Below are 22,196 nucleotides of genomic sequence, written 5' to 3'. Positions count from 1 at the left end.
TGATCGATGTGGTAGGGACAGGTTGATGTAGAGTGTTCAGCTCAAACTCTTGCCGCGCAATTGCGTGCTTGAGGCGATTAGCATGTACTTGCAGTCTTTTCTTGGTAGTTAGGTTTTCAATGATAAAGGTAACAGGGCTTAGTTCAGCCACGATTCGGAATGGCCCTGACCACCTCGGTGCCAACTTTCGTTTAAGTCCTTGAGGTACAATTACTTCGTTCAAAAATACTCGATCGTCAATATGATACGTAGGTATTTTGTGAGTTTGACGATGTCGTGTCTGTCTTTTTCGGGCAGCTTGTTCTGCATGTTTTTGTGCTACCTGATGAGCTTCCGTCATTCGGTATCTAAGTTCTGATGCATAATTGTCTTCAACATCGTATTTAGTTTTCGTGGGACTAGTTATTAGATCAAAAGGAAAGGTTGGATCTCTCCCGTATAATAGAAAGAAAGGGCTGTCGTCTGTAGAAGCATGTATGGTTGTATTATAAGCAAACAACGCATAAGGAATCCATTCGTCCCAATCTCGTTGGTCCTTAGCTACATAATGTGCAATGATATCGATAAGGGTCTTGTTAAATCTCTCCACTATTCCGTTACATGCAGGATGATATGCGGTAGTAAGAAGTCGTTTTATTTGTAATAATTCGCATACTTCCTTAAACATCTTAGATATTAGATTCGGTGCGCGGTCAGTAAGTAATTGAACAGGTGTGGAATGTCGTAGGACGATATGTGTGACAAATGCTTTCGCAATAGTTTTGCTCTGAATATTCGGTAAAGGTATGGCCTCGGCATAACGACTGAAATGATCGATGAAAACAAGTATATATTTGTTGCCATTTGACGTGACAGGTAAAGGTCCTACTACATCCATAGCGGTACGTTCGAACAATCGTGTTAGAGGAGGAAATAGCTGCAATTCCGCTTCTTGTCGTTTGTCCTTTCTTTTCATTAAAGCACAACGTTGACAGCTCTGACAATAGGTTTTTATATCCTGTTTCATTGTTGGCCAGTAGAACAGCGATTGAAGTTTTTGTTGCATTTTCTGTGATCCCAAATGGCCTCCAATAGGTGTGTCATGATGAATTCGTAAGATGTAGGGAATTAAGATGGACGGAATGACTAGTTGTTCTATGATTTCCCCTTGAGGGGTAGATTGTTGATGATACAACACTCCTTCTTCATCTAGGAAATAATGTTGTGTCTGATCTGGAGACGTATCGCTTTCTAGATAATGAATAATGGTATTCCATTTCTCTTCCTTTCTCTGAAATTCGCCAATTTGGGACTTTGAATAGATTGGGTCGAAGTTGTTGGCAGTCGAAATTTGTCGAATAGGAATTCTACTTAATGCATCTGCATTTTTATGACAACTTCCGGCTCGATGTTTGATATCAAAGTCAAATTCCTGTAAGAAAATGACCCATCGTGCAACTCGAGAATTTGAAGTAGAGTCTTTATTACTGATAAGCCATCTTAATGGTCGATGATCCGTTATTATAGTGAATTTTCTCCCATACAGGTATGGTCGGAAGTATTTGGTGGCCCAAACTACCGCCAAACACTCCTTCTCCGTAGTACTATAGTTCTTCTCTGGTTTTCTTAATATTCTGCTAGCATATGCGATAGGTTTTTCTCCGTCTATTTCTTCTTGAGACAAGACCGCTCCAATTGCTTCGTTTGATGCGTCTGTGGATAGAATAAAGGGTTTGGAAAAGTCTGGAGATTTCAAAAGAGGAGCTGAGGTGATTATTTCTTTGAGTCTCTCGAAACTGCGTTCGTGTTCTTCTTCCCATTGGAATTTGTTATCCTTTTTCAACAAATCGGTTAGAGGTTTTGCTATCTTTGCATAAGAATCAATGTGTCTTCGGTAGTAACCCGTTAATCCAAGGAAAGATTTGACATCGTGTTCGTTTGTAGGACGAGGGAAGTTCAGAACACATTTTATTTTATCTGGATCGGGTCGTATTCCTTCAGCCGAGACATCATGTCCTAAGAATTTTATTTGTTGTTGAAGGAAATGACACTTCTTGGGTTTTAATTTTAGACCCGCTGTAGCCAGTCTCTGAAAGATTTGTTCTAAACGAATTAGATGCGTTTGGAAATCGGAGCTAAAAGTTAGTATGTCGTCCATGTAAACTAGACAGGTTTTCCCCTTTAAGCCATGTAAGATAAAGTCTGCGGCCCTTTGCCAAGACGCTGGGGCTCCGCAAAGGCCCATTGCCATGCGATTCCACTGGTAATGACCATCAGGGGTTGAGAACGCTGACTTCTCCTTGTCGCGCAATCCTAATTGCCAGAATCCTGATAAGGTATCCATTGTCGAGAAGTATTTCGCCCGACCTATAAGACTAAGCGCTTCTTGCACCAAAGGTAAAGGATAAGGATCTGCCCTTGTCACTTTATTCAGCCTCCTATAATCTACCACAAGACGCCATGTTTGATCCTTTTTCTTCACTAACAAAGCGGGGGCTGACCAGGGAGATTTAGAATGTTCTATTATACCCTGCTCCAATAGTCCGTCAATGATTTTATTCATCTGTTCTCTTTGAGCATAAGGTATCCTGTAAGGTGGTTGATACACAGGAGAGGCATCTCCGGTGTTTATCTCATGTTCTACTACTGGACAATATCCCAAATCATAGTCATTCGCGGCAAACACATGCCTATATTGGTACAATAGATCTAATAAGGGACGCTTCTTGTCCTTTCCAATGCGGGTCCAATCGAATAGTTGACCGAATTCCTCTTTCGTTAGAGTTGCAGTTGCACTCGAATTCTGAGCGTCAGTAGATCTGATTGTGTTCGGGTTATCTTCTTCCTCTACTGCCTTGTGGAAGGTTCCTACACACTCGCCTTTGGATAATTTCCTTGGTTGAGTAGATAGATTCATGATTCGGATGGGGACTTGGCCTCCTTTTCTCGTCTTTACTAAGGAATCGACACCTAGGACACCCTCTGGATTAGATATTCCCGATTCTATAACTCCTATTTCTCCTCTCCGTTTTACTCCGGATATTCTCGCGGTAGTAATAATCTCTGTTCTTGGAGGAAGATTGCAGTCTGTTATCAAGATTACCTCTCTTGCCTGTTCTTTAGGAATAGGTTGTTGTGAAATATTAGATTTGTCGTTTTTCGATAATTATAGAGTTAGTAGGAGGTCGTATAAACGTACCCTTACGAGTTCGTTTCCCATTTCCTCGGATTGATCGTGTTGTCTCCACTTCTGGCTTCCGAAAATCTATTTCCTCTCCTCCTGGAAGTATTATTTTCTCTCTTGCTAAATTTATGAGAAGTTCTTGGCCCTTAATTATATCTCGTCCTAATAGACCGTCAAAAGGATGAGGTATTTGATCGTCTACTACATAACAGGAGTAGTCGAATTGTAAAGGTCCTATTTGAAACCGGAACCTTATAGTTCCATACGTTCTGATGCCATGTCCCGTGACACTTTGAAAGAGTATTCTTCTTCCCCTTTCATTAAAATTGATTGTAGTTGTTTTCTTAGCGAAGGTTCGAGATATAAGTGTTACCGTGGAACCAGTATCTATCGCCAGTCGAGCTGGATAATCGTTGATTGAACAACACAGACTAGGTTCTAGATTATCGCCTATCCTTCTAGCTCCTATTCGATTTCGCACTCCCAATTCATTTCCTTTTTCTTGTACATCTAAAGTCATGGTCTCAGATCGGATATTTTTTTGAGGTCGACGTGTGTGTGTATTATCGTTCCTCCATCGCCTATTATTCTGTCGCCAATTCATTTTGTTTATTCTCCCCTGTGGTGGGTTTTGAGATGGCGCTTGAATTAGATTAGGTTGGAAGTTGCCTCTTCGTCTGCCTGGTAGATTGTTTGATCGATACGGTCGGCTTCTGCCGCGCGCTCCCCTGACAGATGAATCAAATCGAGAATACCCATGTCCTCCTCTCGAGGAATAATAGTGTCTTCCCCTGCTTACTGGATGTGTGAATCCACGCCGCTGATGATCCTCCTTTAATTTTAGTTCGTTTAATTGGCTTAGTATGTTAGCTAACGTCGCTTCGAGGTTACTTGTGCGTTCGTCCTCGGGACTGGTTATTGCCCCGACTATCCCTTGTGATTTCCCGGTCAACTGCTCTATAGTTTCCTCGCTGATTGCCACTTTAACTGCTTTATCAAAGGAATCTGGTTCTCTAGACATCACCCGTCTTTTAATTCTATCGTTGAGACCGCTTAAAAATTGGGCGAGTAGCCGCTCGTCTCGCTCTTTATTTTGGCATCGCTTGATTATTTCTGTTTCGCGAGCATCGGCCCCTGTCTGTTCGATTATGGTCTCCGATACTAGGCCTTGCAACCGAACTGCGTACGTCTGTACGTCCTCGTCGCGTTTCTGAATGCATGCATGGAATTTCTGAAGTCTAAGCGAGTATGGTTCTTTCTCAAAGCGTAAGATCATTTGTCGTTTGAACTCCTCGTATGTATCAATTGCTCGCATTCGCGCATCCTTCCATGCGAAATCCCTCGCTATGCCCGTTAATTTTAACTTCGCGACGCCGAGACTTTGTGCCTTAGTCCATCCAGTTAGTTTTGCTATTTCGTCTAGCGAGTCAAAGAAGTCCCTGATGCGCAATCCTGATGTGTCGCCCGAAAATGAGGGGGTTAAGGGAATCATTCCGGATAATCCCGAAGGTGCACTTCCTCCCGGATTCTCTCCACCTTGAGCCTCCATTCTTTGTTAGATTATTTCCTTCAAAACAAAATCCCACTTCCGGGACACCACTGTGACCATAGGGCCGGTATCTCTTTGATACCACGTCAGGATGACACCACTGTATCCTTAGATTGATACAGAAAATCAATTGCGCGAGCGGTTACGTATGGGTTAGACCCGGAATGAAGCGAGTGGAGAGGATGACGGAAAGAACGCACCCAGAGATTTATATATAAAAATATACCCGTTTATTTTCTCCATAGGACTAATTAGATACAAGCGATTACTTTACAGAGAAACACGTGATAAGGTACATGGCTCACGATCCGCGAACATAAATTCTACGCGGATTAGAGAGAGAGAGAGAGCTTACAAATATTCGCGTGTAGGATAAATACCTCAAGATATGTAGTCGGATGTCGATGTAATAATCGATGATATCCTTATAGACCGTTGTAGGTGTTCGGGCTAAGAATAAATGATCTTATAGTAGATCGTCGGTAATGACTCTGTCCACTAACAGGTAATAGTTGTTCAGGTAGGAAGTGTAACGATGACAGTTCGGCTTGAATATAGATGATGAGGGAGGATCGGCGGCGACAGGTAACTATCCTTTTGAGCGCACAAACACACGGTCAGTAACAACTTCTTCGTCTTACTCATCGTACTCCCTTTTTATATGGGGAGGGAGTTTGCAGGCCCTTCTTTGATTTCGTCAGAAGAGATGATCTTCTTGGACCAATAAAATTATTGGTGACGTAGTCGTGTCACCGAAATTTGACTCATCTTAACAAGGAACTCAACTCGTGGGAATCGAGTTTAAACTGTTCTTATCAACAGAATTTATCAGTTGATTTCCCGTTTAACTAACCCTTTTTGGTCTATTTCGTTCCGTTTTTGTATAAAATGTAGAGTTTGTATAAAATATAGTTAAAAGATTATAAAGGTACATATAAATGATAAAGTTCACAATATCCCGATCGTCACAAATGCATTGGACAGGGAAAAATGGAAAATATTAGAGGAGACCTTCATCCAGCTGTGGATTGACAATTGTTGATCATGATATATATGTATATAATGTGTGTGTGAGTAAATATAAAATAAAATTATTTCACACATTTTTGATGGGAATTAAAGTGATTTTACAGTTAAAAGAATTAATGTGATTATTATTTAATGCAAAATATCTTACATTATGAAGTGTATGACATAATAATGTTTGGGTGATATTCAACAGCAAATATGTTTGTAGTCCCATAAGGTTATAATATTGGAGAATGAGAAATTTTAATTACTGTAAAAATTTTGGGGGACATTAATCTAATCTTGTGAAAAAATTTGATTGATATAGGAAGAAAACTTGCTAAGGCTTAACAACACATATCTCATGTCTCTTGTATACAAAGTGATTGCACTGTCAGATACATAACCAGGCAATTTATTATAGCAGTGGTCGTACCTAACAATTTCCAGCCATGCAGGCAATGCAACTACAATAAATGCAAGTAGCGCAGGTCTTGTTTTTTTTGTATCATTATTTGTTGGCAGTACAACTTGGAAACGCATGACTTCATAATAAATCAATATACACAAACATCCACTTCATATTCTTTAAGATAGCAGGTGAGTGGATGTTTGTTTATATTGATTTATTATAAACTCATATTTGCAAATGAATGTCGTTCACAAATGATGGTAGTTTTTACTTAGTTTTTTACATACATTTAAATTAATATCATCATTACTAGACCAAAAATTAATCAACATCTTATATCCTGAAATCAACATCTTATATCCAGAAATCTAAAAATGGTATCCACAATCAATGCTGAGACTTTTGCTTATCTCACACCATGCCTGTGCTGTTTTATCTGATGTTTATAAAACAAAGAATTAAAATTCCACAGGCATTCATGAGCATGAATGAGTTTGATTCTAAAGCCATTCTGGAATTCTCACTTTCTGCATTGATGATAACTATATTTAGTTATCATTGTATGATGTAAGGCAGAAAGGCATTTGCTGATTGGATGTGCAATTGCAATCAGCATGAGTAAAACAAACTTTTTATTTCTATTCGCAGTTGACATCATGCAGGTTTTTGGAATAGGTTTACTAGTTATCAGGAATAGTCATTGTAGTTGCCTGTGCAGCAAGAAATCACAGTGTGACCATAGCTTATAACAGCACCAGCAAGGTTCTAAAATTTAAAGTTTGCATCAAGTATTGCAAAAAAATTTTCAGGTTTCCTCAGATTTAAAATAAATAGTATACAACAGATAAAAAGAAATTATGATAGAGGAATAATTATGTAATAAACCTTTTAATTAATACTGCATGTGTGCAGTATCTTGGCTATTTAGTCAATACAGGTACACTACAGTATCCCATATAAGTATATACTGTATATTTCTGCGGATAAGACGATAGTTGAATCATAAAAAAAGACCCTGAAAATCCGGGGTTGTCTTATAGGACAGATACAAAAAAATTAGATTGAAATTTATATGAATTAAAACCATTATAAAAAAATGGACAAACCATAATTATTTACTAGTAGAGAGTAGGGCATGTCCACAAATAGAATAGCCCGTACAACGTTTTTGTGTATAGTCAAGGTCATTACCCGAATGCTCGAATCAGTGTGAAAGTTTGCAATAATAGCAAGGCAGAAAATAAAATTTGTTCATTATCGAAAAATTACGGAATAGGACATAATTCCGTATATGCTATACAGTATTATTATCCAGAAGATGATCGCTGATCTAAACTAAATTTGTAGGCCGTTGATAGTTTGGGGATCTTCTTATAGGACATATATATGCTAAAACTATAAAAGTTTTACGAAAATTTATACCTCGTCTTATCTGAAGATCATCTTATCCGCGGAACTATACAGTATATATATAAATAATATGGTATTTGTGTGTGTGGGCATTCAGAATTGTTTAACATCCTATTTCACAGAATATATGTGGACATTAAGCAATGTGTGATTGTTAATGATTGTAATTTAGTTCAAAATATTATTTTTGTATTTAGTTCAATGTCATTTGCATTATAACATTAACTTTCCTTGAAAAATTGGCCTGATTTCAAGTAGAATTGTGAAGTATTCAAGTGGATAGGAGAATATTTTACTTGTAAAGTGAAATATTTAAATATTAAAATATATAAAGTAAAAGGTTTTATTTGTAAAGTAAAATATTCTCCTATCCACCACAAAAAGGTCAAAATTCTGACCTGACTTAGAATTTTTTTAATTTATCCAAAAATCTGAGTTGGGTATCATTTTGTATCTTTGTGTTGTGCTAACCAATTTTATTATGCATTGGATATGTCCATAATATAGCAAAACTGAAGTTATTTATTTATTCCAATTCATTGGGTTTTATAATAAATTGCACAATTTATTATAAAACCCATCTTTGAAAAATTGTCATATTTTACCTGCAGAATTTGCATATATTCTAGAAAAATAATTTTTATAAAATATTATTTTGTTTTACTGAAACTTTTTCAAATTCTAATGTTTAAGCTAATCATATAAGGAAAATAATATATACATTTATTAAATGTTTTTAAAGATTTACATGTTAATTATTACATTTTTCCTCTAGCACAAGCCACCGCATCTTTTCAGTTATCTCATCAAGAAGTGTTTCCAACAAAGAATGCATTACAAGTCAAAATACGTGAAGTAAGACAAAAATTAATGGCACAGAGCAGTGCTATGACTTCACAGGGACCATCTGCTACTACTTCTGCACAGTCAACCAATATGTTGTCATCATCATGTCAGTCATCACAGGATACATCATCTACAACATCACTTCAGCAGAAGTAGTCATTTACAGAGTCATACACTTTCTCTACATAAAAATTAGTCAGCCTGTGCCTTTAACGTGTAAATTTCTGCCACCAGTGCAAGTGACATTTCTGGTATTGCTTGTCTTGGAAATAAATTATATCATATATTGTGATATTTTATTCTTTAACAGTGTAAAGAAACTAATCCTTGATGTAATTATCATGTAGAATCTTCAAAATAGTAGACATTTGCAAGTTCCAAGCCATCTACATTTGGATCTTTGTGCAATTCTGATGTAATCATATTTCTTTTTGTTTTTTTAAATTGTATAGTAATTACTTCAGTGGCTTTCTTGTGAAGATTTTTGGCTCTATCTGATCAGGTGTTAAATGAAATGCCTCAAAAGTATGTACTATGCTGTTGATTATGTCATATTAGATGTAATTTTGTATCTTTAAATGGAAATGCAAATAACAATCTATCACTGGTTATATTTTTGTTGATGAACCAGGATTATATATTTATTGTAATCGTGTTAATTTTGTTATGGCTTTCTGAATAGCTATAAAACGAGGAGAAAGTCTTGCAAAAATCAGCTATTTTGTGAATTAGTGTTCAAAGTCTGAATATCCTTAAAAAAAGTCAAAAACGAAGATTCCATCATTAGAATATTAATTTTTCCATAGAAGCATTGAATAATCCCTGCATATAATATTTACACCAGTGCTCAAAATGACAAATGTCATTTGCTCATATATATTTTTGTATGTTCCCATTTCCCAATGATCGCCAGTAACGAAGTGTTTACTTTTAATAACAGCACAAAATAAATGTTAATCATTACTAATTATATAAGCTTCCGCTAAAGTGCCTGGCATATAAATGCAGCATACAATTAGCAAATATGGATTCAATGCAAGTATTTTCGACATGTTTTTAACAGAAAGGAAAGGAATTTGAATATAGTGATCGAATGAAAGGTTGAAACGTAACTTATTAACTTCCATTCAAACAAGTATTTCCTGTTTTATAGTTGTCTTCCCACATAGTTTATTTATGATATCAATGGGTCATTTTTTTAATTTATATTGTTTGTGGTTTCAATATTTTTATAAATAATTTTGCAATAAACTTATTTCTAATAGGAATATACAGTGCAGCAATTCTATAGAATTATTTAATACAGAGATTGAAGGAAAAAAATTTATAAAAATATTAGGAGCATTTATGTTATGGACCACAAAGTTCCAATATTTTTTTTTTTTTATATTGTATGTACTTTAAAATTTAGTAATATACTTCATAATCAAAAGAGTGATTTTCCTCATTTCGATCTTATTTAAAGTGAGCCTTCTACTCATTAATTTTTTATATTAAGGTTATATACACACATTTTATAAATTCCATTTGAGTTGAAAACAGATTTTAACCATAAACTCTAACTTTTTTCCTCCTAAATAGATCTTCCATTTGAATCCAGTTAATAGGATCAGACCAAAATAGTTTGATAAATGTCTGGAAATCGTAAATAAGATTGTATTTTTGGCCCATTTTGAGCATTCTACCATATATCACCATAGAATACACGGGAGCAGCTTGTTCAGTCCAACTACGTAAATGTGGCAGTTCTACAATGCATTTAATTAAATATGCTTGAAATATTCTATTTTATAAGAAAAAATAAATAAAAAAATATTGTTAAATAGAATATTGTTGAGGTTTTATAGTCTTTCATGGGGGCTGATCAGGCTTTTTCTGTTATCATTGAATGGGGGATGCCTGTGATGATTTCAGTGCCAACTTTGTGATGCCCTTCTCTAAGTTCGTATACATACAGTACGTACATATATATATAAGTCGTTAATCGTCATTTTTCTCTTATCCTTCAATTCTCTTAGAGAAAATATAATTGTTGGACTTGTCTAAATTTGATTGCCAATATATATGATAAGTATCGCGTAGGAAATTCGGCCATAATTCATTTTCATTCTTGTACAGTTGGCATTCTTTGTTTTGTCTGCAAATTTATATTTTAAAAGCATTCCTTGTATCATTTATCATGTAAATTTTTCTTTTTTAAGTCAAAAATCATGAGTGTTTGCTGTACTATTTACTATATCAATAGTACAGATTATATTTATATATATATAAACACGAAAATTAACAAATTGTCAAATTAAACAAATGTTATGTTTACGACAATAGTATAAAATGATACTGTTGCCATTACATGAAAGTTATATTAAATAAAATATTGCAGGCACAAAAAAGGTCTTGTTGTTTTGTAAATATTATATGACTGTCCTTTAAAGCTGCTTTATTCAGTTTAGATTTTTAAAAAATTTAGATTAATTCTTATCATGTGTTAATGTACATAGTCTAATGTTCCAAACATTTTTTATACAGTAGTAAAATAGTGTTAAATCAATGATTGTTTGTACATTTATTTGTCATCTGATTCCATTTATTTTACATTATAAATAACCCATAATACTATGAACTATTAAATATCTTTAAACTGAATTATATTAACAAATAAGAAAGTTAAATTTCTCAGTTCATTTTGAACTGAAATATTTTTCTAAAAGTATACTTTAGTTGCTATACAGTTTTCCTGTATAGCAATTAAATCACTAGTAAAAGAATCATTTTGGGAATCATCTGATGTTTAAAAAGTAATAAAAAAATATTTATTATTTTTATGTATTAGTTTAATTGCTGGTTTTGATGGAAAGTATTAAAATGGCAATTTGATTTACTGTGATTTGTATTCAAATAATTGGTTAAATTTATCTGCAGATTGCATTCCTAAAGCCACTTAACCATATGTAACAGTAATAGTCAACTAATTTTAAGTCATCCTGAAGAATTGATGATTGTGAAATTTGTGTGTGTAAAAGTGGTTGAAAAGGAGAATTAAAAGAATGAATTAGAACCTTTTATTAACATTAATTAATAGTGAAATCGCTTAATTACAGACTACCATTTTAAATAATGCATTCAAGGCCTATCCCAATTCTATACAACAAAGCCAAAGTCAATACTTTTACCCATAATGCCATATTAGTGATTGCATCTGGATATTAAAGATTAAAGCACAAAATCTCATTACAAATTAGTATTTATTCAAAACAGTATCACATCTTAGCATCCTGTAAGTATACAAGCAGGTTGTTAGTTAAGACAACTAAATGGAAAGGTTTATTGATGGAAACTGGAATATTCAATGAAGTCTAGCTGTTGTTATTCTTACATTAATTTTGTATGAAATAAAATTTAATGTTACAATGAGATACTGAGTGGGGTGAAATGGGTCTAGTTATAATAATTTCCATTTTACTTAATTGAAATGAAGTTTTAATAATATATTAACATGAAAGATATACAGGGTGTACAGTCATGTAACCTGAAATAGTAAAATATCTGTGTTCCTGAGGAAAATGTTCAAAACAACGTTTTGTTTTGAAGGGGAAGGAAAACAAATGTACATATTTTTTTATTTTTTTATTTTTTTGACAATGTGTCAAAGGTCAACTTATTTTCAAATGGAAACCTATATTTTTTGTAGGGGCATTTGATTCTATGCAAAACAAATAACTTGTCTGAAACATTTCTTTGTTTATCACTCAGTTTTCACATTTCAATTTTAACAGAAGCTTAACAAAATTTCTCTGTTCAAAGCGAAAAGAAATTTTTTATTGCCAAAACATAAATCAATTGTAATGAAGAAATTAATGTTTTGACAATAAAAAATTGTTTTTTCACTAAAAAAAAATTAACAGTAAGTTTGCTTAACTTTTCCGGCAACATTTAAAACTGCGTGTTTGACGCAATCTGTTATGATATTTTATTAAAAATAATTTTTATATATTTTTTAATTATTATAAAATGGCAAAAAGCTTAATTTTGAGAGTAGGGATGGTTTTATAAAAAATTGTAAATGCTAATAACGACTAAAAATCGTCATTAAGTCTGACCCTTTATCTTCCCACCCGTTATCTGCCCGTCGACCGTTAACCACCAAAATTTAATAGCATCAATCCCTTAATACACAAACCTTCCTGCAAAATTTCAGAAATTTTCGACAAAAAGCACAGGAGTTATTAAGCTACGAAAAGGGCGAACAAATCGTGTTCCCCACACCAAATCCATGCATACAGGAAAAAAAACCGAATTTTTTTTTCTTTTGCATTTCTCGACGTTTCAAGATGCCTTGAGTCCAAAATTGTAAAAATTTTAGGTGCTCGTTTTTTGACCGATCGTCATACCTCCCCTCTGTCATATATAACAGGGCCGGGAAATGGGTTGTCCATAAATTACGATCGCATTTTTCTTGAAATTTTTACTCCCCTTCCCCTCTTCGGACGCCCAACAAAACTCAACTCTCCTCAAAATCTTCATTTTATAAATAACTAGCAGATGAGCCCGACGTTGCTGGGGCAAAATATAACAGCAAAGATTAAAATTATAAGATTAATTCATTCTTCTAAAACCCTATAGGCCTAATATAATATTATAGTATTTGATTTATAATTACAAAGGTTATCTTACGTAAGAGTTTATTACACCGAATGCCCAAACTAACACATTATAAGCACCCACAGTAGCCAAGCGGTTCCGTTTCCTGAACATTGGGAGTTCGATCGTGGGTTCGAAAACTGCTTAAAACATTTTGTGCAGGCCGGTAACCTCGTATTATGTAATTTTCCTATTCGAATGCACCATCCGCCAGTTCGATAGAAAGAAGGGATTGTTGCGTAAAGAGGTTGAAGTAATTCGATCAAAAGTAGTCGTTGACCTCCTCCCGGGAGAGATGTTCAACGACACTACTAATTAAATTTACCGGGTATGAGATCAATAGGAAAAGAATTGTGTGTTAATGTTGAAAACGAAAAGTTTTGTATTTTGTTTATTATTCTTCTCTTATTTTGTCTCCCAGTCGATGGTGTCTCCTCGGATCAACCATTCGGGAAAGCATTTCTCGCTAGCTTATTTAACCATTCCTTAAGCGTTTTCCGGTTTTTGTACAACGTCGTGAGATTTACAAGTGATTATATATAAAAAGACCCACGGAAATATCGTTTGGATAGTCTATTATGGGTCATCAGTGGCGCACTCGGGATTTAATCTCGGGAGGAGCCGAAGTGAACGGAAAAAAACATTTGTAATGCGGAATTCGATAAAATTCCCATCTTGTGTGAACGCTAATTCATAAGTAGTGTAGAAATGGAAGATAAAATTAGAACATAAAAAATTATTTTAATAAATTTAAATATATTTAAAAATCGTATTATTTTATAATAGCAAGAGAAATATGAATTTTCGGAAATATTTTTTCAATGTGTTTACATACAATCATAAAAGCTAAATTAGAAATCTATATTGGCATAATAGAATCAACACAGCTGAATTAAAACGCGTTCTTTTGTAGAAGAAACAAAGAATTTTCTAATTATTTCCTGTTCGAATATTGAATTTTAATTATTCAATGTTATTTTTAAAAGATTCGTGCAAATATGATAAAATGATTCTGTCGGACCTCAAATGACCGTCATCTCCGAACAAGACAGTTTTTTACAATTTAAAAAGTAAAACAGTTAAAATGTTCACCAATAAACCCATAATTAAAAAAAAAAAAATGTAATTTTAGAGTCAAAGCTCCAATAAAAGGTCATTTCTGAGAATAAAGATTGTTTTGTTCCCGTTGATTGGATAGGACGGAGTTGAAGACGATTTACTTTTTTTTTGTATAAATTGTAAAGATAGCGTCTGACATTTTTGGTATTCTCAGTGGCCATTGTTCAGTAGTTTGACTGTATTTTCAACATTGGAGTGATAATGGTATTAAGCTAGAAAAATTAATGAACAGTGAACTTGACATAGGAATTTTATATGCTAAGAAGGAATGTATTTTTTAATGGAATTAATAATAATTTCAAATTATTCTATGGAAGTGTTATTCGAGTGATAATAAAATATCTTTCTAGCGCAGATAAATTTCTTTTCGGTCATTAAATTATATTACGAATCTTGTTTTTCCCGGAGTAAAAAATCGAATTTTATAGATTTTTTAAACTCTGTTATGAGGACACTAAGAGGGCGTTTTTAGCAATCTGTTATGTGTTCGGGCCCACAATGAACATCAACGTGAAGGGGACGGAGCCCGATATATCGAGATAGACCGTCCCCAAAAAATTCCTGGAGTTTTCGATCCCGGCTCCCCAGAGCGGTAGGTTGTCCCTTTAATTGCTCGGCTATCCGGCCGTTGATACGAGAGGCTCGAAACTTTCCAGCACTAATAATTATACAATAGAGTCTGGTTAACTCGATCCGGGATAACTCGAAATTATTTTCTTTCCCTTAAATTTATCTTTGTATACTAAATACATTTATCGATTAACAGAACTTATTATACTGGAAAATTATGGATGCAGATATTTAGTCTTACTGATCAGAAATAATATTTTTTATTTAGTTCACCTGTTAATAAAAAATATTGTTTCTGATCAGTAAGACTAAATATCTGCATCCATAATTTTCCAGTATAATAAGTCCTGTTAATCGATAAATGTACTTAGTATACAAAGATAAATTTAAGCTATAATTAAGGACACAAAGGCATAATAATTGAATTATTTTCTTTCTGGATCGTCCAGCATAAGAACTTACATTTTAAATGAAACTGGTTATCTCAAATCGGATTTTGATATAGTATTTTCATAAATTGTCCGGAATTTTAATTTTAAAAATATTATTTAAATATACCGGGTAAGAGATCAATAGGAAAACGAATTGTGTGTTAATATAGAAAACGAAAAGTTTTGTATTTTGTCTATTATTCATCTCTTATTTTGTCGCCTAGTTGATGGTGTTTGGACGGATCAATCATTCGGGAAAGCATTTCTCGCTAGCTTATTTAACCATTCCTTAAGCGTTTTCCAGTTTCTGTACAACGTCGTGAGATTTACAAGTGAATCTATATAAAAAGACCCACGGAAATATCGTTTGGATAGTCTATTATGGGTCATCAGTGGCGCACTCGGGATTTAATCTCGGGAGGAGCCGAAGTGAACGGAAAAAAACATTTGTAATGCGGAATTCGATAAAATTCCCATCTTGTGTGAACGCTAATTCATAAGTAGTGTAGAAATGGAAGATAAAATTAGAACATAAAAAATTATTTTAATAAATTTAAATATATTTAAAAATCGTATTATTTTATAATAGCAAGAGAAATATGAATTTTCGGAAATATTTTTTCAATGTGTTTACATACAATCATAAAAGCTAAATTAGAAATCTATATTGGCATAATAGAATCAACACAGCTGAATTAAAACGCGTTCTTTTGTAGAAGAAACAAAGAATTTTCTAATTATTTCCTGTTCGAATATTGAATTTTAATTATTCAATGTTATTTTTAAAAGATTCGTGCAAATATGATAAAATGATTCTGTCGGACCTCAAATGACCGTCATCTCCGAACAAGACAGTTTTTTACAATTTAAAAAGTAAAACAGTTAAAATGTTCACTAATAAACCCATAATTAAAAAAAAAAAATGTAATTTTAGAGTCAAAGCTCCAATAAAAGGTCATTTCTGAGAATAAAGATTGTTTTGTTCCCGTTGATTGGATAGGACGGAGTTGAAGACGATTTACTTTTTTTTTGTATAAATTGTAAAGATAGCGTCTGACATTTTTGGTATTCTCAGTGGCCATTGTTCAGTAGTTTGACTGTATTTTCAACATTGGAGTGATAATGGTATTAAGCTAGAAAAATTAATGAACAGTGAACTTGACATAGGAATTTTATATGCTAAGAAGGAATGTATTTTTTAATGGAATTAATAATAATTTCAAATTATTCTATGGAAGTGTTATTCGAGTGATAATAAAATATCTTTCTAGCGCAGATAAATTTCTTTTCGGTCATTAAATTATATTACGAATCTTGTTTTTCCCGGAGTAAAAAATCGAATTTTATAGATTTTTTAAACTCTGTTATGAGGACACTAAGAGGGCGTTTTTAGCAATCTGTTATGTGTTCGGGCCCACAATGAACATCAACGTGAAGGGGACGGAGCCCGATATATCGAGATAGACCGTCCCCAAAAAATTCCTGGAGTTTTCGATCCCGGCTCCCCAGAGCGGTAGGTTGTCCCTTTAATTGCTCGGCTATCCGGCCGTTGATACGAGAGGCTCGAAACTTTCCAGCACTAATAATTATACAATAGAGTCTGGTTAACTCGATCCGGGATAACTCGAAATTATTTTCTTTCCCTTAAATTTATCTTTGTATACTAAATACATTTATCGATTAACAGAACTTATTATACTGGAAAATTATGGATGCAGATATTTAGTCTTACTGATCAGAAATAATATTTTTTATTTAGTTCACCTGTTAATAAAAAATATTGTTTCTGATCAGTAAGACTAAATATCTGCATCCATAATTTTCCAGTATAATAAGTCCTGTTAATCGATAAATGTACTTAGTATACAAAGATAAATTTAAGCTATAATTAAGGACACAAAGGCATAATAATTGAATTATTTTCTTTCTGGATCGTCCAGCATAAGAACTTACATTTTAAATGAAACTGGTTATCTCAAATCGGATTTTGATATAGTATTTTCATAAATTGTCCGGAATTTTAATTTTAAAAATATTATTTAAATATACCGGGTAAGAGATCAATAGGAAAACGAATTGTGTGTTAATATAGAAAACGAAAAGTTTTGTATTTTGTCTATTATTCATCTCTTATTTTGTCGCCTAGTTGATGGTGTTTGGACGGATCAATCATTCGGGAAAGCATTTCTCGCTAGCTTATTTAACCATTCCTTAAGCGTTTTCCAGTTTCTGTACAACGTCGTGAGATTTACAAGTGAATCTATATAAAAAGACCCACGGAAATATCGTTTGGATAGTCTATTATGGGTCATCAGTGGCGCACTCGGGATTTAATCTCGGGAGGAGCCGAAGTGAACGGAAAAAATATTTGTAATGCGGAATTCGATAAAATTCCCATCTTGTGTGAACGCTAATTCATAAGTAGTGTAGAAATAGAAGATGTGGCACAATAATATAAATACAAAAATGAATTTTAATTAAGAAAAGATATTCGGAAAATTTTCCAGTGCTCTTTTTCCTTTTCAGGGTGCCAAAGTCCCTTTCGGTGCGCTACTATCTCGGGTCATCGATAAACCGATGCACAGAATCTTGAATTTTAATTGAATCTCCGTAACTCGAAACTTTCTCTGAATTCGAAGTTTTTCCCTGACCGAAACGAGTTAACCAGGTTCAATTGTATTAGCTTTAAGTATAATTTCATACAAGATCGTGAAATCCTCATTTTATAAACAAGACAACATCCTGTAAAAAATTGTCTAAATCCTTTAAATTTATTAAATTTGTTTATAATTGATAGAAGAATAATAATTCTAAAATAAATGTAAAATAAAGCATCAATACTTATCCAAGGGATCAATGAAGGGGTGACTCAGCTATTTTGGCCCTCTCTACATAAGGGCCCGTACTGAGATATAAAGAAAAATATAGGTCAAGCATACACACACGTGTTCTATAGTATATTAAAGATTGATAGACATACAGTATATAAAATATGTAGTTTACAATGGCTTGTACAACAGATTTTATAGTATATTTCTACACTATCAATACATTATACAAGTATAGTATAAGATCTGTTTAAAGCATAACGTCATGATACCGGCTGGAATTTTCCCTTGAATAAAGGTTTATAAGATTAACTATATAAAAACATCTGATTCAAACCGAAAGTCACGCTTTTCAATTCAAAAACTTTTCCCTGAAAAAGAGTTAGATACATCACTGTCATGACTCTACTGTTAACAGGAAAAGTATGATGTACCAACTGAAAGTACATAGTTTAAATTAAATAAATTAAAAATATGATTAAAAATTTCAGCCCGGCACACAAATGTCACAAACAGTAATATGGATTTTCATGATTTACAAGTTACTTGCTGTTACGTGGAAGCATTCCGCCTTACTCGAGTTATGTTATTGATTTCCAAAAGTCTTCCGTTTTCACAATAGACACGTTTCCGATTTACAATAGTATTTTACACCGGAAATCTTTCCATCCAGAAATTTATTTTCTGTTTAGGCAGGTTTTTGTTTTATAGAAGGCCGCTTTAGACAGGTTTTATTATATAAACATACGTAGACAGTTATGAAGTATATTTATCGCATTTGTAAAGAATTCTTAATACATTAATTAATTTATTGGCTGTATTAAAACGTACAAAATCCGTAATTAGTAGTTCAGTTATTCCCACGGACAGCTTAACAAATAAACTCTCTCATTGGTTAAAGCTATGGCAGAATTAAATAATTTAATCGCGAAGCTCCAATAAATGGGATTTTTGTAGATAAAACAAATAGAGGAACGTGGATTTATAAAATTCTAAAGAGTATAAATATTTAAATTTGTAAAGGATCAGAAGCTATCTTCGTTCAACATGAAGAAATTCCTATTTTGCCTGTGTTTGATTCTGTTGATTGATGTCTTGAGTAAGTTCATTATCTTTCACTTATTTTACAATATAGTTTTTAATCTATTATAAACATATTGATTGAAACTGAAGAAATTTAATTAATTTTTTAAATAGGATTTTATATTGCTGTTTATGAAATAATTTCATCTTATAACTGATTCGCTACAATATATAAAATTACACTTAAGACTAATATAATTATTTCAGTTACTCATGTAGACGGAGGGGAAACGAGTGATGGAGGTGATGGTGAAAATGAAAGTGGCAGCAGTGAAAGCGGCGGCAGCAGTGGAAGCGGCGAAAGCAGTGGAAGCAGCGGCAGCAGTGGAAGCAGAGGCAGCAGTGGAAGCAGAGGCAGCAGTGGAAGCAGAGGCAGCAGTGGAAGCAGCGGCAGCAGTGGAAGCAGAGGCAGCAGTGGAAGCAGAGGCAGCAGTGGAAGCAGCGGCAGCAGTGGAAGCAGCGGCAGCAGTGGAAGTAGCAGAATGAAGAGGGAGGAGGTGGACTTACCGGCATTGGAGGCGGAGGTGAACATGAGATGCGTTTTTTATTCCTTCGCATAACTCCGCGCGAGCGGCATTTGTATAAAAATTACTGAGAAACGCGTTCCTTTATTCTGACCGGAGTGCGCACTGTCAGATAGCAAAATCAGTCCCTGGTAGTAGTAGTAGTATTAGTTTACTGTGGAAAGGAACATGGTGTCATCCATGGCTTAGACAATTTCGTTTCGGAGTCCATTGGTGATTTTATAAATGAAAATTTACAAGTTGTGAAAGCGCAAGTTAATGCACGCGGTGATGTTTCTTCTCGAATTTTTTTCAAATGGTAGCCGGCATTCTAATTTTTTTCGCGGTTACTTTGAATGCTCTGTTGGCAAGATAATTCATTTTATGGTTAAATTTTACAATTGAGACCTTTCTTTTGCCTGTAAAAACGCATATTTTAAAATTGTAGGTCCTTCTATCACGATACTATCGACAGTACAAGCGCCGCCATCTTTCTTTCTTTCACTGTTGTTCCTAATTGTTCACAAACATCAGCGCACTCCGTAGTAGCGGACAGGGCCGTTCCTAGGGTATCTGCCGCCCGGGTGCGAGAATAATTTTGCCGCCCCTTCCCCCAAAGTTGTTAAAAATTTACAAATAAAAAAGATAAAGTAAATTTAAGTTAAAAAAATTGTACAAATATACACAGTTTATTTAATAGAATATAATGTTACAACTTATTTGTAATGTAATAAAGAAATAAATACATAATTCATACATACAGGCAAGGATGCTAACATATCTACTATTTCTACTAATAAGTTATACAGTAAAGTTTGCTTTTCTAGCCTTTTTTAATGCAAATGTCTTAACAATGTTAGACACATCTATATTTTCTGACAGCTCTTTTTCAATACTAATAATGGATAAGTCTGAAAGCCTTTCTTGCCCCATTGTGGATCGTAGATAATTTTTTATTATTTTAAGTTTGGAAAAGCTTCTTTCCCCACTAGCTACTGTGACAGGTAATGTTAAGAAAATTCGTATAGAAATTACTAAATTTGGAAATAGATAGATGAGGTTATTTGTGAATAGGTAGTTAATAATAACATTCAATGCGTTCATTTCAGAGGAAATATAGGGTGCAACATTGTCAATTTCAACATATAAATCTTGAGCTAAAATATCTTTTTGATTTTTACATGGATCACATAAACTATTCTCTAGAGCTTTACATTTTGCAAATCTAATTGATTTATCCATTTGAAGGAAATTATATAGGTTGTTAAGAAAATTAAACAATGTATCATGCTGCTTTATTTGCTCGAACCTTTCTTCCAATTTTGATAATGCGGTGTCCAATATTACAAAGTAAAAATTAATTTTGAATTGGTCAGCCGGGTCTTTAGGTGCCTCGTCTTCACACTCGTAATCAAATAATCGCTTTTTTGTTCGGGGTCTCACAATATTAATCGGAGGAAACGAAGGGTCACAGTCGATATCATCGGCAATTTTTTTGGCCTCTTCTAAAATATCATTAAAACCTTCATTTGATCTAATATTAGATAAATAAGTTTTCGTCTGCTCCAAGATTAAAACGATATTAGGTAGTGTAGAATCTGACTCCTGCATCACTTTACTTGCAATATTAATTTTTGTTAACACAATATTCCATGTAATAATAGAACAAATAAATTTAAACGACTTGATTTTTAAGAGTAATGAATTTGCCATATTTCTGGTTTCAGGGTCTCTGCTATTATCAGAATAAAGTGCAAATAAAGCGTCATATATTTTTGCCAAATTGTATCTAAGAACTTTCAAAGCATCTATTCTACTTTCCCATCTAGCACTAGAAAAAGGTTTTAATGATAAAGTTGGGATTTCATCTTTTAAAACTTGCCAACGTTTAGTCGATGCAGAAAAGAAAACGTAAAGTTCCTGCACAATAGCAAAGAAATTTGTAATTTCTAAAGACGCTTTTGCAGCGTCATTAACAACTAAATTTAAGCTATGGGCCGCACAAGGCACGTAAAAAGCTCTAGGGTTTAATTCAAGAATTTTTTTTTGTAAACCATTATTGCGACCCTTCATATTCGCACCATTATCGTAACCCTGCCCCCTTAAATCTCCTAAACAAATGTTGTGAGTCTCCAAAAAATCCAATAAAACATTGGTTAAGCCTTGTCCTGTCGAATCTGATATTGAAATGAATCCCAAAAAATGCTCCCTAATTTCTATTTGCTTTGATTTATTATTTAATAAAACAAACCTTACTACAACAGTAAGTTGGTCTTTGTGACTTACATCAGGAGTCGAATCTAAAATAATAGAAAAATATTTACTAGCTTTTAACATAGATATAATTTCATGTCTTATTTTCTCTCCCAGAAGGGAAATTAGTTCGTTTTGAATATGAACACCTAAATAATGAGGCATATTTGATGGAGTTTTTCTAATCCTGTTAATATGATCGGATATCGTATCATTAAAGTTTGCAATTGTTTCAATTAATTTTAAAAAGTTTCCATTTTGTTGCTCATATATCTTGTTATTTTCACCCCTAAAACTCAAATTTTGACCGGCTAAAAATTTAACAACATAAATTATAATTTTTAAAACAGAAACCCATCTATCTTTTTCCATGTTTATTAATT

The 22,196-nt window shown here is 33.7% G+C and overlaps 2 protein-coding genes across 4 annotated transcripts in view; one reads left to right on the top strand and one right to left on the bottom strand.

The window, feature by feature from the left end:
- The window catches only part of cic (Putative transcription factor capicua), a 123,070-nt gene extending 111,622 nt beyond the window's left edge, over positions 1-11,448 (top strand). For all 3 annotated transcript variants that reach the window (XM_067275597.1, XM_067275595.1, XM_067275596.1), the window contains exon 18: positions 8,318-11,448. In XM_067275597.1, the coding sequence (XP_067131698.1) occupies positions 8,318-8,544 (227 nt within the window). In that variant the 3' untranslated portion in view covers positions 8,545-11,448. The remainder of the gene's footprint in view (positions 1-8,317) is intronic.
- An 8,913-nt stretch (positions 11,449-20,361) lies between these two features.
- Positions 20,362-21,273, bottom strand: LOC136979480 (zinc finger MYM-type protein 1-like). Its single transcript, XM_067275487.1, has one exon. The coding sequence runs from the start codon at positions 21,271-21,273 to the stop codon at positions 20,362-20,364; it is 912 nt and encodes a 303-aa protein (XP_067131588.1).
- Between the last annotated feature and the right edge of the window lie 923 nt (positions 21,274-22,196).

The sequence above is a fragment of the Centruroides vittatus genome, unplaced genomic scaffold, assembly GCF_030686945.1.
Source record: "Centruroides vittatus isolate TY-2023 unplaced genomic scaffold, ASM3068694v2 contig_628, whole genome shotgun sequence".
NCBI lineage: Eukaryota > Metazoa > Arthropoda > Arachnida > Scorpiones > Buthidae > Centruroides > Centruroides vittatus.
Note: the sequence above shows the minus strand (reverse complement) of the source record. Positions and strands in the feature narration are given on the sequence as shown.